The sequence below is a fragment of the Megachile rotundata genome, chromosome 16 (assembly GCF_050947335.1).
Source record: "Megachile rotundata isolate GNS110a chromosome 16, iyMegRotu1, whole genome shotgun sequence".
Taxonomy (NCBI): Eukaryota; Metazoa; Arthropoda; class Insecta; order Hymenoptera; family Megachilidae; genus Megachile; species Megachile rotundata.
In genome coordinates, this window is record NC_134998.1 from 4,334,030 (window position 1) to 4,350,393 (window position 16,364).

Below are 16,364 nucleotides of genomic sequence, written 5' to 3' on the forward strand. Positions count from 1 at the left end.
CAATATGTATATTATATTCACATAGATCAATCTTAGGCATAATTCAAATTAAATATATTTAAAAAATGATTATTTGAATATTACTAAAAAAGATTAATCTCTGTTATTGTATTTGAACATGAAGATGATTTTATTCTAAATTATTTAATTAAAATTTATTTTAACAAAATAAATAATTTTAGTGCATCTTGAGTGTCAGATTATTTGCCATTTTATTTAATTAATTGAAATAAAAAAATTATTTGAAAATTATTTATTTGAATGTTACACAAAGTAAAATAATTCTTTCTATGTTATTTATAAAATTATTATTTCTTTTATTCTAAATATAATATGCCCAAGTTTGGTACGTGCATGTGAAAGCTTTGAACTGAAAATATTTCCTGTAGGAGTATGTCATTATTTCATCATATATATTTATAATATACAGACATTTGAAAAATATAAATAATTCATGTAATTTGTGAGATACACAGTCCCTTGATTGCATGATATATGATTATTTTACAAACTTTGATATACCATAAATGCATGAGTATCTATATGAATATCTCCAGTTCTTACACTGACATTAATTATTTATCTTTCACAGCTATCTTACAGTTTGATAAAAGAACTGCACTGCAAATATTATACTAAAAAGACTATAATACTATGAAATAATTAGTTTCCATGTGCCATGTACCAAAATTTTATGATTTTTGATAGCATATATACTTAGTTATTGTTTCCTTTCAAGTATCAAGTTTTAATTAAAATTAAATATATGTTAAACTGTGCCACAACAGTTATGCATATATTACATATAGTATTATATAATATAAAATTATTGAAAATTAATACACAATTTTTGTTTAAATAATATATTTAATTATTATAATATTTTATGATAGGGATTTGAAATAACTATAGTATAATTGTATTTCTTCAGAAGAAAGTATACAAATTATTTTAGAAGATAAGACATTGTGTACACATATTCACAGTTTGCTTTATTTTAGGGTTAAATATCATATTTGCTTTATGTGTTATCTGTTTATAGTTATCAAATGTCAACATTTTTAACTTCTGATCCAACTTTATTGACATGTTACATAATACAAATAAAATAATTATACTTAATTAAGTTATATAATATACATAACATGAAATAGTAATAATAATACTAACAATAATATTTGAATACATACAATTATTTTTTAATAACTTATTACAATAGGTTACTGCAGCTTAATGCTTTTCAAAGATTCAAAATTTTAATTGTTTTAGGTCATAGATTTTAGCAGATGTATATTTTGTATTACATATTTTTAAAAATATTAAATGCAATACTTAAAAGTCCTGGCAGTATTTTTTTTAATATGAAATATTTATATTATTATTCTCTTTTCAGTAAAGGAAAGTTTTTTGGGTGTTGTGTGCCTTGTTTTAATAGCAATGGCAAAAGCAGAAAATGTCAGCCAAGCACTTAGTGCTGTTTCGCAAGGATCAAATCAATTTTCATCTGCACTATTTCAGGTAGAAGAATGCATTAGAAAATTAAAAAATTGCATTTTAAAATAAACAGGTTATTTATAACAATATAAATCATTTTTAGACTGTGGCAGAGCAGAATTCTGATAATCTCATAATGTCTCCACTTAGTGCAGCTATTGTCCTTGCTATGGCAGCATATGGATCTCGTGGTGAAACAGAAAATCAATTCAGAAAAGTACTTCATCTTCCATCACCAGACAGTCTTGGTACATCTGGCTATCAAGCACTTATTGATAATCTCAATGTATGTAGCAACAATAGTTATTATTTGACATAATGAATCTACCATTATCTCAATTATACATTATATACTTATTCTATTACAGAGTGTTAAAGAAAATAAACTTGATATTGCTAATAAAGTTTTTGCTGCTGAGAAATTCTCTGTTAACCCAGAGTACAAAAAGTTAACAGAGTCTTACTTCCGTTCTATTACTCAGCTTGTAAATTTTGCGAAGTCTGTTGAAGCTGCAAGCACTATTAATCAATGGGTTGAACAAAATACAAATAATCGTATTAAAGACATTATTAGTCCTGGTTAGTAATTTTGGGTATAACATCTGTAGTAACATGTTAAAAAGTTATCATCTGTTATGGAACTACAAATGGTACAAAGAAGTTCACAGTTATATAACTTTAAATTTTATAATAGTATTTTCTTTTGAATAGATGATTTGGATGAAAGTACAGCTATGGTACTTGTCAATGCAGTATACTTTAAAGGCCAATGGAAAAAGAAATTTGATCCTGAAAACACGAAAAACAGGCCATTCCATATTAATGCAGATACAGTAAAAGATGTCCCAACAATGTTTGTACAAAGTAGTTTCAGATATGGAGAACTTCCAAATTTGCAGGCTAAATTCATTGTATTACCATACAAGGTAACTTAATGACATAATAATATATTAGTATTGTTAATGCATTGCTACTGTAAATATAAAAATGAATAATTCAATTTTTTAGGGAGATGAACTTAGTATGGTAATAATACTTCCCAATGAAATCAATGGTTTAGCAGAGGTTGAAAAAAAATTACAAAATACAAATATCAAGGATATCCTAAATGAGGGATATGTACGTGATGTGCATTTGTATTTACCAAAGTTCAAAGTTGAAAGTAAAATGCAACTGAAAGAACCTTTACGCAAGGTATGTTATACATTTGTGTACTTAATTTGTGTACTTAACCTAACCTAACCATGAAATTGTAATGGCATCACAACAAAATCAGTTTTCTCAATCTCTTTGATTTCTGTCTTTTACAGTTGGGTTTAACCGATATGTTTACCTCACGTGCTAACTTCTCCGGCATTGCTGATGCTCCACTGATGGTTAGTAAGGTTGTACAAAAAGCCTTTATCGAAGTGAACGAAGAAGGAAGCGAAGCAGCTGCTGCTACCGGTAAGTCAGATTTTTACCTTTGTGCGGCGATACAGCAAACTATTTTTTTAAACATGTAAATATTATATATGTTACGGTGAGAGACCGAAATTGGTGAATGTCCGAAATATGTATGCTAACTACTCTTATTTCGGACATTCGCCGGTGAATGTCGACATTCACCAGATTTCGGTCTTTCACCGTAACATATATAAATATTAAAGTTCTAAATGTTTATATATATTGTAAATTTTTGAGAAGTAGTATCTTAAATGTTTTAAAAGTCTCATAATTGAAATTTCATATCTGCATAACTAGCATTTTGAGTAGTAAATATTCACTGTTGTATGTAAACTCTTGAGTAGAGATCATTAATTGTGATGTCTATAAGGAAAATGATATAAATGACTGATTGGGGCTGTTGAATTGTACAAACAAGATAGCTAGAAAACAAAACAGCTCTTGAATATTCTTTTAATAGCTTTAGTTTCTTTTATCAATGTTTAAAATCATATTTTGCACAATTTCATTGCACGGCTTGATTTTATATTATTTCTTTGCTTTTAAATAGTTTGGAGGAATAACTTATTTGTGGATATAAATTATCTACAGTAATTTAGAATTACATTAATATTCTAATTGGATTGTCACATTATGAATGTTCCTTGTACATCTTTTTTGTTACATGTATTCACATGTATATGCCATGTAAATCTATGTAAATGTACTGCAATGTGTGGTATTGTATTGCTTCTCTGAATGTGTTTTTCCATTGTTATTATATAATAGCATTTGTTTGAGTTCTAATGGAATTGTTACCATGAGATACTAATGAATTTCTTCTATTTTCTTATAAAAATGGAGGAAGACAATGGGTATCTCGTATCAAGGTCCTCTTGTCTTTTTACATAAAGTATATTAAACTATACAAGCTGGTTAGATAATGCAATAACTTGAAAAGTTACATAAAAACTCACTGTAGTCATTATAATGAGTTTATGTAGTATCTTGTAGGTATGTATGTAAAACATGTTTCCTATTGCACACGTTTTTACAGTGTGTATCAGCATTACTTTAGTTAATTGAAATACTGAATATTCATATGCATAATGCGGAACTGAAATGTAGGAATAATACACCAAAAGCACAATGAATTTACTTGTACCTAAACCATTGCTATGTACTGTTATGTACAACCTTATTGTAGGTAGGGAAAAGGTAAGTTGGATGAATCTTGGGAGCTAACCTAGGGGAAATTTAGGGAGAGCATAAGGGAAATATGGGCAAACATAACCTATTTAGTAAATATTTGATAAATATGCTTTGACAATTAATATACTTATCCATATACTTATACTTATATTATACTTATCCATATGAAATATTTTTTCTTCCCTCTCTCAGTAGGATGTCTTCAGATTTTCCCTAGATTTTCCCAACGTTGCAGGTAAGTGAGAGCCCCATCATCCTGCAACATTTATAACCAAGAAAAGTCGGTTGCATCTGAAAGTATATTTTGCATGATGGTACGTGTTGATCAAACAAATTAATATCGTTCCAAGAAATTCGTAAAGAATTAAATTCTAACCAATATTAACGATCAAATCCCAGTTTTTGATAAGATCTGAAGCGAATCGAAAGAGAGAGTGGAAGAACGAAACGAGTTGAAAGATCATTGAAGTATCAAAGCAAACAACACTATCATTTTCTCAACAAGAATTTTTTTGCAGCAATTGAGGTTATGCTTTTTTCGTCCCCATTGATAGAGTAATTATTATTACTCTTAACGAGCGACTGCAAGGATAACATTTGTTATTATACCATGGTTTTTCCTAAATTTAATTTACTTCGTTCTTTTCCTTCTTTCATATTCACCTGGGTGGAGTTATTTTTCGTTTGTTTGTAATATACTCTGGCATAAAAATGGACATCATTTTCCCCAATTTGTTTGCGCTTACATCTCAAGTATAATTCAATATTAATTGCTTGTGGCAGGTATCAGTGTAAGGCCTCTTTCGAGCTTTTGGTCACCTCCGAAGCCCATTGAGTTCCACGTCAATCGACCATTCCTGTCGTTCGTTATATACCGCGATATGAGTGTATTTATAGCGAGAGCCAAGTATTGATATTTATTCTTTTTTATGTTAAACTAAGACGATATTTTAATGCGTATTCGCGTTCTTGTGGCTCTGTCGTCCAGACGTGTGTTTCGTAAAATTCCACGATGCCCAATTGAGCCAGGAACGATAATATATCTCATATTGTGCATTATCTTGCCAACCGTCCCCTAGTTTTATAATAAGCTGTTTTCGACTGATTGGAATAAATGATTTTTTATATATATCAAAGTTTGTCGTCACTCATACACTTCACTAAAGTATTGTAAGATACGTTATAAATATTTTCTTTTTGTTAAGCTTACTCATAATTAACATTCGGTGTTTCTTCGTTTCTTGTCTATTTACATAAGCCCCGGAAACGGGGAATTATCTGGTAGAATATTGTGTATTCACCGCTTCTGTTGTACTCACTTTGTAGCTTCTTGATATCATTATAAGCTCGCAAATATTTTGCTTAAGGAAATACCACGTTGCACTTTATCATCTTTTTCCTCGTGTCGCAATTATTTCATTTCTTAAAGTGGAAACTACTTTGATTAATAGTAGTCGTTACATTATGTAATGACAAGTAGGATGTTTATAGTTGTTACGGAAGACATACAAAAATAGCTTGAAAATACTTCAGAGAATATTTGTCATAAGTTTAGAAGTGAATATGAAATTCTTGTAGTAATATTTAAAAATAAGATAGGAGCTTTTTGAATTAAGTTAATTGTTTATAGTTTAGTATAAATGTGTCATTCTTTCTAGGCATGGTGCTAGATTCGATTGTTCCAGGTCTTTCCGATTTTTCACCTACGATGTTTATTGTCGATAAACCATTTTACTTCGCTATTCAACATATTAATGCAAACTCGCTTTTCACTGGTGCGATAAAGCAGTTTTAACACTCAGTGTATCTTTGAACAATTGTATGCTCCTTTTAGAAATTATTTTGTTTGATAATAAAGAAGTATTAATTTCATATACACATCTTAGTATACACTTGATTTGAAAGTCCCGCGTTTTGTCTTCAAAATGGCGGTCCACTTTAGTAACCTAACCTATAGAATCTATGCCATACATAATTCCCACAGAAATTATTTGAACTTAGCAAACGACTAAATTAATAAGTACAAAATTTCATCTTTAAAAGATTATGACATTGGGTTTGATTAGTTTTGCCTGTATTGTCTACATTTTGTCAAATTTGGTCATAGTATTCGTTGGCATCGTATCATAACAGCTTGATGGAAAGATTATTTCATATCCCAGTCTGATCGTTACGGATATTATTAAAATTTGTTCCAGGAGTACTTTTTGAAGCACGCTGTTTGACATACCAGACGGATGTGATCATTGACCGTCCCTTTGTGTATAACATCGTCAGACATATAAACGAACAAACACCTATTTCTATATTTGCTGGACACATTGTCGAACCCAGTGTTAACTAATTATTTTAGCTGTTTTGTGTATGTTTGTCTAAAGACAATCGCACACATTAACCCAGATAGGCTCGAATTCCTTTTTGTGAAATTGTTTGGTAAATAATTTGGGTTTTTATTTACTCAATTTTGTACAATCTTTGTGGAAGGATGGCATATCTGGTCAAATGTCTTAATGAATAATAAAATGGGGTCTAGTCTGCAGTAACCAAAGATTTAGAGTAGTAAAAATAATTTTATAAGAATGAAGTATTTTATTTACAAAATTGTTGCATGATGTATTATACAGAAATAAAATTTTGTGCATTAAATATTGAGTTGATATTTATGAACGAGGATCCACTCGTTCTGGATCATGCGTTTAAAAGGAACTCATTTTCGAAATTTTACATTGAAGAATTAAGGAATTTGCAAAATAAGATGTTTACAAATTTTAATTCTTTTACAAATTTTAAATCTTTAAGCAGAAGTGCGAAATAATGGTCGACGCCAACTCGTAAGTTGACATCGGTATTTACATCAGTAAAGTGCATTTGAAATTCCCGCGCGTTTTTCAGCAAAATGGCGGCTTACAAATCAGCCATTCTATCAACTGTATTCGGACTTGTCATTCCTCCAAATTTTTATTTTATTCATGTTTTATGTATATGTATGTACATTGTTTATTTCGTTAAATAACACGTGCTATTTATATGTTCATTGTTTGTTTGCAATGAGGATGTTTGGTTAATTATGAATACTCGATGACAATGTGATATGGTGCAGTTTTGCTTTTGAATTATGTTTGCAACTTTAACATGATTTTTCAGGTAGGTTGAAGATTAAATGTTTGCTTATATATAGCGCTTTAAGTATACATGGTGCTTTAAAAACTTTCAGTATAAACGCTTCAAATATTAGATACTATGAAATATTCGAAGATGCATGGATTTTATATCGGAAAATTTAGAACCTATAAGAATTTCAAGTTTTTAAATTCTTGAATTTTCAGATTTTGAAAAGAATCAAATATTTACAAAGTTTAAAACACTTTTTTAATCTTCAAAAAATCTACATTTGCATTTTTGACCTTTCAATGTTTCTACGTTTGTTCGTCTAACTATTGTCCGTAATTTTCTTGTAATTCTCAGTTTATATTAAAGTGGCCTTAAAAATGATTAATCACTGTAAATAGTTATAGCATTTGTGATCTTTTGAATGTCAAATTTTCAAATTTGTCCTCCTCGCAAAAAATGCGATATATGAAAAGAAGCTAAATTCCATGCGATTCATTACTTTGTTTCAGGTGTCATTATGATGAAACTGTCTTTGGAAATTCCTATGGATTTTTCAGTTAACCGTCCATTTTACTATACCATTGTAAAAGACACAAAAGACGATTTAGGCAATGCGTCCTCCGCCATATCATTATTCAGCGGTCACGTTACCGAACCCAAAATATAAAAACTGTATTTTTCAAAATACGGTAGACTCTCGTTATATTGCCGTTCGCACGCACCTGCACGCATGCTTGTTTTTCCGCGCGAAAAAGAAAGCTTTTCGGCCAGTAGAGAATATTGTCAGCGTTCATTTTATTTTTCGCTTAAAATGGTCATATAACGAGAGTCTGCTATAATAATGTTGCCATACGTTTTACCTAAATTATTACTGTTTACGAGTATTATGTATATGTTCGTCTAATGTAAAATGATATAACTCAGGTTTAATTATACATGAACATGTTAAAGTATTTCGCATTTAAATTAAATACCTCAGTTTGCCATTGATTGACTTATACAAGATGTTTTGTAAAGGTGTTGGAAAAATATAAATATATGTATTGTTTACAGAAATGAAAAAGTGTTGCCGATTAAACTGAAAACAAATCTGTAGAGATTAGATTTTTGTCAAAAATAATAGTGACAATGATGGTGTTTGTTTTTAAAAACAAACGGAAGTTTGTTTTTATCTTTGTTTATCACTGTGCGGCTCATTGTCAGATTTATTTGATTCTCCTTGTAGGGCGTTTGTGTCAAATGTATAATGGCGATGAGCAGTGAGTACAGTGCATTAGTGTTATATTGCCACCGTCGGCAATCAAGGAAACAGCAGAATTCTGAGAAGTATTTGGAATTTTTAATATTTCTGAAATTCTAGTTTTCCAATTTGTACATTTCTAATTTTTCTTCATTTCTGAGTTTCTATGTGTTTACATTTCTAAATCTTTAAATCGCTAAGTCTCTTAAATTTCCAAATCTCCAAATCTCTGAATCTCTAAATCTCTAAATCTCCAAATCTCTGTGACTTTAAGACCCTAACATTCTACAACCCCAACACCATAAAACCCAAAAACTCTAAAACCCAATAACTCTAAAACCCAAAAACTCTAAAACCCAAAAACTCTAAAACCCAAAAACTCTAAAACCCAAAAACTCTAAAACCCAATAACTCTAAAACCCAATAACTCTAAAACCCAAAAACTCTAAAACCCAAAAACTCTAAAGCTCTAAAACCCCAAAACTCTAAAATCTTGAAACCCCAAAACTTTAAAACCTTAAACTCTAAAATCTTAAAACCCAAAAACTTTAAGACCTTAAATTCCCTAAAACTCTAAAACTCTAAAACTCTAAAACTCTAAAACCCTAAAACCCCAAAATTCTAATCTTGAACCCCCAAAACTTCAAAACCTTACACTCTAAAACCTTGAAACCCAAAAACTTTAAAACCCTAAACCTCCTAAAACTTAAAAACTGCAGAACTCTAAACCCCTAAAACCTTAAAACTCAAAATCTCTAAATTTTCAAATTTCCACATCCAATATTTTGAAAAGTCAACCAATTAAAAAACTAAAAAATTGCAAATATTTTATTTTCAATAATTAATAACAATAAATTAATATGACCAACACTTGTTCGTGCATCTCCAATTAATTTATACATATAAATCTACATAGTTCAGAGAAGTTTTCTTGGAAAATTAATGACAGTTAAAGATACTCGATCATTATTTAATGCATGAAGTTTACAATGTTTCATCATGGCTATTATTAAGAAACATCAATCATCTAAAGAGCTGCAGCGATCAAATGTGTATACGTATTCTTACTAACAATAAATATTCAAATTCAGTCGTTATGTCCTATTAATAATGTCTTGTTTATCAAATATTTATAGGTTTCACAACATTATAAGAATTATTGTTTCATTAGAAAAAAAAAGTGTGATCAATTATGTCATCTGTCTGTTAGCTTCGATTTTGTACTAATGGCTTTCAGTAACTTGATTAATTCTCCGGGGAATCATTAACAAAATTGACGCTTTTGTGTAGTATATTTCTTTGTCATTTAGTAATATAAAATATACAATTTAATGCAAGGAATAAATATTTTTTCTAGGTGCAATTTTCGTCTACCGTACCTTTTCTGCTCCGCCTTCCTATGTGACGATGTTCGTTGATCGGCCATTTTTATTCTTTCTATACAGAGAGAATAAAAACCAAGATGGAAATGTTCAAGATGTCATAACATTATTTTCTGGACATGTTACTAATTTTGAATAATAGTTCTTGTGTAGTTAATGTTAATATGTTATAATTTTAGTTCTGTTTATAAGAAAATTTTGTATTTGTTAAATAGTAATGTACAGTAGTCGAACTCGTAAATTATTGAAAGAATGATTTTAAGTTTGTAAATTTCTCTTGTAACATTCCAAAATTCAAAACTTCCAATATTCCAAAATTCAAAATCATCTAATTTCCAAAATCCAAAAGACTCCTTTTCACGGTTCCACAAATCCAGCATTTTCAAATTTTTAAACACCACAATTTACAGCGTTTCAACATTCAAAATTTCCAAATTTTCAAACTCAAATTTCCAATATTTCAAAATCCAAAAGACTCCTTTTCACGGTTCCACAAATCCAGCATTTTCAAATTTTCAAACACCACAATTTCCAGCGTTTCAAAATTCAAAATTTCCAAATTTTCAAACACCACAATTTCCAGCGTTTCAAAATTCAAAATTTCCAAATTTTCAAACACCACAATTTCCAGCGTTTCAAAATTCAAAATTTCCAAATTTTCAAACTCTCAAATTTCTAATATTTCAAAATCCAAAAGGCTCCTTTTCACGTGTCCACAAATCCAGCATTTTCAAATTTTCAAACACCACAATTTCCAGCGTTATAAAATTCAGAATTTCCAAATTTTCAAATTCTCAAATTTTCAAAAATTAAAATTTCCAAAATGCGAAGTTTCAAAGCTTTTATTTGCAACATCGTTACTTTTAAGCCATCGTGTCTATAACATTTTTTATTTTTATATCAAGGTTCTTTAAAGACAGGTTCTTTAAAGTCCATCTTTATATTTTGCCACTATAAGGAAAAATTTTTCCACATTTAAAATTTTTAAAATTCAACAAAACATGTTAAATAAATATTTGTATATTCATTATTTTACGTATGTGATACAAATCCACATACCATCATGTCTTTAATATATTTAATTATTTATACGTATTTATAGGTCTCTCATCATATCCATGAATTTCAACGAATTTTTCTTTGCATACTTCTGCTATGTGTGATGTGTTCCTGAAATATTGTGCTTAATAATGTCTACGTAATTGTGGATTACGTTAAGTTGACCTGGAATATCTGAATCTTACGTGAAAAATCATTGCACATTATTTTGCTAGCACCAGCGACTATACTAACACTTTTCAAACTTCTTTTCAACACTTTAAAAATGCATTATTAATAAAATTCTTTACAGAATTGTTTTAGCCAGTAGAGAAGCTTTGCACCGCCTTAATAGTTTAGTGCAAAAGAAACGTGACATTTAATTATGGAATTAAACTTCTTTTCAGCTGTTATGATTGCATTGAGTGCAGCACCAGGTTTGCCACCTCCACCACCCCCGGAGATGCGCGTAGATCGGCCATTTTTGTTGATTATAAGCCAGATACAGGATGCCCAGTATAGAAGAGTTGGAAATGTTGTAAACTTGTTCCAAGGACATGTTGTTAATCCTGAATTATAATTTATACGTAACTATGTAAAATTATATACGCACAAATATTCTCTAACACTAAACCTATCGGCATATAATGCGCACTTTCTTTGAAATGAAAAATGAAATGAAAAAGTAAATAAACAAATGACGAAACATAAATTAGTACACACATTTATTCTTTATCTTGATGAAAATCAATGATGATTGCAAGGAATGGATTTTAACAAAATGTGTATCTTATGATAAGAAACTTGTGCAGCGGTCATTTGACCGGTTTGGTAGTTTTAGTGCTAAAACTGTTTCTAGCGAAGCTTGAAAATTCAATATCTTATGGCGACTAAATATTATATGCATTATCTTATGTATGAATTTTCTACAATTTCCAATATTTCAGGTTGAGAATTTTTTAATTCTCAATATTTCACTTATTTGCAATTTTCAAAACCCAAAATTGTAATATTCTAAAACTTGAAAATTCAAAATGGTGGGAACTTTCCAACGTTTCAAACCAAAGTCAACATTCCAAAACTGGCAAACTCAAACTGGTGGAAACTTTCCAACATTTCAAACCAAAGTCAACATTCCGAATCTTGCAAACTCAAAATGGTGGAAAGTGAGTCACCGCCGTTTCAATTCTTTCAAACAGTATACAACATTACAAATTTCAACACTTTCAAATTTACACAAACATTTCTACTCTTTTTCAGTTACCTTACATTTATTCTATAATGTCTTTTTTATTTATTATTGTTTTTACGTACGTGTATTTAAAAGATTTTATTTAAGCTAAGGATTACATGATTTTGGAGCAATATCTGAATTACTCTGCCATATGTGAAAAATCATGTGAAAAATAAAAAATCTCTACCTCATGCGAAAAATCATTATTCCTGCATGAATAATCATATTTTATATTATACAAACAGTGACAATTACACTGACACTTTTCAGCAACAAAATAAGTTCTTATCGTTAAACAAGTTCCTTACAATATCTCTTGTAGACTTTTGTATAGCTTTTGTATTTCTGCTGTTTTAATAGTTTAGTGCAAACGAAAGGTGACATTTAACTATGGATTAAAATTTCTTTTCAGTTCTTATAATGGTGGAACGTAGTAGAAAAACGTATTTGGAACGTCCGCAACCACTTGTCATGCGTGTAGATCGGCCATCTTTGTTCCTCATAAGCAAATTGCGTCAAGACTATTTTGGAACAGTTGAAGATGTTGTAAACCTGTTCCAAGGACACGTTGTTCATCCTCAATTATAATTTATACACAACTATGTAGAAACATCCGTCGATACCTCATAAATATTCTTTAAACTTATTATTAACGAAGCCAGCTTAAAAAATGAATATCTTATATTATGGTGAATAAATATTGGTATATGCATTATTTTATGTATGTAATTTCTGCAATTTCCCAATTGAAAATTTCCAATATTTCAAAATTGACAATTTCTTAAATTTCAGAAACTTATCTGCAACTTTTAAAACCTGAAATTCGCAATATTTCAAAATCGAAAATTTCTTAAATTTCAGAAACCTATTTGCAACTTTTAAAACCTGAAATTCGCAATATTTCAAAATCGAAAATTTCTTAAATTTCAGAAACCTATTTGCAACTTTTAAAACCTGAAATTCGCAATATTTCAAAATCGAAAATTTCTTAAATTTCAGAAACCTATTTGCAACTGTTAAAACGTAAAATTCGCAAGAATTTAAAAATTCAAAATGTTGGGAATCGGCGTGTCAACCCCAAAATTGTCGGTATTCCAAAATTCGAATATTTCAAGTTTTGGAAACTGAGACTCCATCGTCTCAAACTTTCAAAACCTACAATTTCCAACATTACAAATTTACAAACACGAATATCTCTAATCTTCGGCTGTTTCGTTAATCTTTTTTGCTAATCTTCTTTATTCCATCATGTCTTATATTCTTTATTGTTTGTATGTATTTAAAAGATTTTATTTAAACTGTGGATTACATGAAATTGGAGTAATATCTGAATCACTGCGGTAGAGACCTCATGTGAAAAATCATGTGAAAAATCAAAAATCTCTACCTCATGTGAAAAATCATTATTCCTGCATGAATAATCATGTTTCATATTATACCAACAGTGACAATTACACTGACACTTTTCAGCAATAAAATAAGTTCTTATCGTTAAACAAGTTCCTTACAATATTTCTTGTAGACCATAGAATGGCTTTTGTATTGCTGCTGCTTTAGTAATTTAGTGCGAACGAAAGTTGACATTTGATTGTGGAATTAAACTTCTTTTCAGTTTCTCTGAAGTTTCTACAGAGTACAAGAGTGCATTTGGAACGTCCGCGACCTCTTGTGATGCGTATAAATCGGCCATCTTTGTTCCTCATAAGCAAGTGGCGTGAAAACGATTTTGGAGCAGTTCAAGATGTTATAAACTTGTTCCAAGCACACGTTGTTAATCCTGAATTATAATTCATACGTAACTATGTAGAAATATCCGTCGATATCGCATAAGCATTCTCTAAAATTATTTTTAACGAAGCAAGCTTAGAAAATGAATATCCTATATTATGGCGAATAAATATTGGTATATGCATTTACAAATTTCAACACTTTCAAGTTTACAAACACAAACATTTCTACTCCTTTTCAGTTGCCTTACATTTATTCTACCATGTCTTTTTTATTTTTTATTGTTTCTATGTACGTGTATTTAAAAGATTTTATTTAAGCTGAGGATCACATGAAGTTGGAGAAATATCTGAATTACTCCGCCTCGTGTGGAAAATCATGTGAAAAATCATTATTCCTACATGAGTAATCATGTTTTATATTATACAATCAGTGACAATTACACTGATAATTTTCAGTAACAAAATAAGCTCTTATCGTTACACAAGTTCCTTACAATATTCTTATAGACCATAGAATGGCTTTGGTATTTCTGCTGCTTTAGTAGTTTAGTGCAAACGAAAGGTGACATTTAATTGTGGGATTTAAATCTCTTTCCAGCTGTTCATGCAGTGCCAGCAAGTTTAGTAGTGACTTTGGTGCCTGTGATACCTCTGGAGATGCGCGTAGATCGTCCGTTTTTGTTCGTTGTAAGCCAGATAAAGGGAGCCCGATATAGAAGAGTCAAAGATGTTGTAAACTTCTTCCAAGGACACGTTGTTAATCCTCAAGTATAATTTATACGTAACTACGTAGAAATATCCGCCGATACCTCATAAATATTCTCTAAAATTATTTTTGACGAAGCAAGCTTAAAAAATGAATATCTTATATTATGGTGAATAAATATTGGTATATGCATTATCTTATGCATGTAATTTCTGCAATTTCCAAATTTAAAATTCCCAATATTTGGAAATCTAAAATTTCTTAAATTTCAGAAACCCATTTGAAATTTTTAAAACCTGAAATTCGCAATATTCCAAAATTTAAAAATTCAAAATTCCGGGAACAGTCGTTTCAACCGCAAATTTTTCGATATTCCAATATTCGAATGCCTTAAGTTTTGCAAACTGAGACTCCATCGTCTCAAATTTTCAACACCTACAATTTCCAACGTTACAAATTTCAACACTTCCAAATTTACAAACACGAATATCTCTAATCTTCAGTAGTTTCGTTAATCTTCTTTATTCCATCATGTCTTATATTCTTTATTGTTTGTATCTATTTAAAAGATTTTATATAAACTGTGGATTGTAAGATGTTGGCCTTCAACAACTGCATCACATGTACATGAAAAATAATTGCACGTTTTGAACTACACTAAAAACAGTGACAATTACACTAACACGTTTCAGTAACAAAATTAGTTCTTTATTTTAACTTATTCCAACATAAGTTCTGTAAATTCCTCACAGAATTTCTTGTAGACTTTAGAATAGCTTTTGTATTTTTGCTGCATTTGTTCAGTACAAACGAGAGGTGACATTTAATTGTGAAATTAAATTTCTTTTCAGTATTTGCGAAGATGACAGTGAAGAGAAAAGTGCGTTCGGAACGTCCGCGACCTCTGGTGATGCGTGTAGATCGGCCATCTTTGTTCCTCATAAGCAAGTTGCATGAAGATGATTTTGAAACAGTTCAAGATGTTGTAAACTTGTTCCAAGCACACGTTGTTAATCCTCACTTGTAATTTATACGTAACTATGTAGAAATATCCGTCAATACCTCATAAGTATTCTCTAAAATTGTTCTTAGCGAAAGAAGCTTGAGAACTTAATATATTATGGTGAATAAATAGTGGTATATGCATTATCTTTCGTATGTAATTTTTGCAATTTCCAAATTTAAAATTTTCAGTATTTGGAAATCGAAAATTTCTTAAATTTCAGAAACCCATTTGCAACTTTTAAAACCTGTAATTCACAATATTCCAAAATTTTTGAAACCGTCGTTTCAACCCCAAAATTTAATATTCAAAATTTTCGATCTTCCAAAATTCCAATGTTTCAAGTTTTGGAAACTGAGACTCCAACGTTTCAAATTTTCAATACCTACCATTTCCAACATTACAAATTTTAACACTTCCCAATTTACAAACACGATTATCTCTAATCTTCTGCAATTTCGTTAATCTTCTCTATTCCATCAGGTCTTATATTTTGCATCGTTTGCATCTGTTAAAAAGATTTTATTTAAACTGTGGATTACATGAAGTTGGAGCAATATTTGAATTACTCTGCCTCATGTGAAAAATCATGTGAAAAATCATGTGAAAAATAAAAAATTTCTACCTCATGTGAAAAATTATTCATACATGAATAATCATGTTTTATATTATACAAACAGTGACAATTGCACTAAGACGTTTTAGTAACAAAATAAGTTCGATATTTTAACTTATTCCAAACGAAGTTCTATAAATTCCTTACAGAATTTCTTGTAGACAATAATAACT

At 29.8% G+C, this 16,364-nt stretch overlaps 1 protein-coding gene and 2 long non-coding RNA genes across 38 annotated transcripts in view; 2 read left to right on the plus strand and 1 right to left on the minus strand.

Moving 5' to 3' along the window:
- The window catches only part of LOC100884122 (antichymotrypsin-2), a 34,626-nt gene that overhangs the window by 2,993 nt on the left and 15,269 nt on the right, over positions 1–16,364 (plus strand). For 22 of the 36 annotated variants that reach the window (XM_012292153.2, XM_012292160.2, XM_012292164.2 and 19 more), the window contains exons 2-7: positions 1,394–1,518; positions 1,598–1,780; positions 1,863–2,073; positions 2,206–2,420; positions 2,503–2,688; positions 2,805–2,940. In XM_012292153.2, the coding sequence (XP_012147543.2) occupies positions 1,394–1,518; positions 1,598–1,780; positions 1,863–2,073; positions 2,206–2,420; positions 2,503–2,688; positions 2,805–2,940 (1,056 nt within the window). Of the gene's footprint in view, positions 1–1,393; positions 1,519–1,597; positions 1,781–1,862; positions 2,074–2,205; positions 2,421–2,502; positions 2,689–2,804; positions 3,005–3,126; positions 3,680–4,323; positions 4,386–4,914; positions 5,261–5,789; positions 6,008–6,329; positions 6,778–7,751; positions 8,196–9,839; positions 10,127–11,309; positions 11,615–11,849; positions 12,328–13,748; positions 14,063–14,464; positions 14,635–15,423; positions 15,722–16,364 lie in introns of those variants that run through there. The other 14 variants (XM_076541142.1, XM_076541132.1, XM_012292136.2 and 11 more) reach the window with 13 other exon arrangements.
- On the minus strand, positions 1,634–4,915 carry LOC143266006 (uncharacterized). The gene is made up of 2 exons (XR_013040902.1): positions 4,508–4,915; positions 1,634–4,422 (listed from the first exon to the last, which is right to left on the minus strand). It is a non-coding gene; the product is annotated as an uncharacterized LOC143266006 (long non-coding RNA).
- LOC143263933 (uncharacterized) lies at positions 11,936–12,851 on the plus strand. Its single transcript, XR_013040900.1, has 2 exons — positions 11,936–12,068; positions 12,549–12,851. It is a non-coding gene; the product is annotated as an uncharacterized LOC143263933 (long non-coding RNA).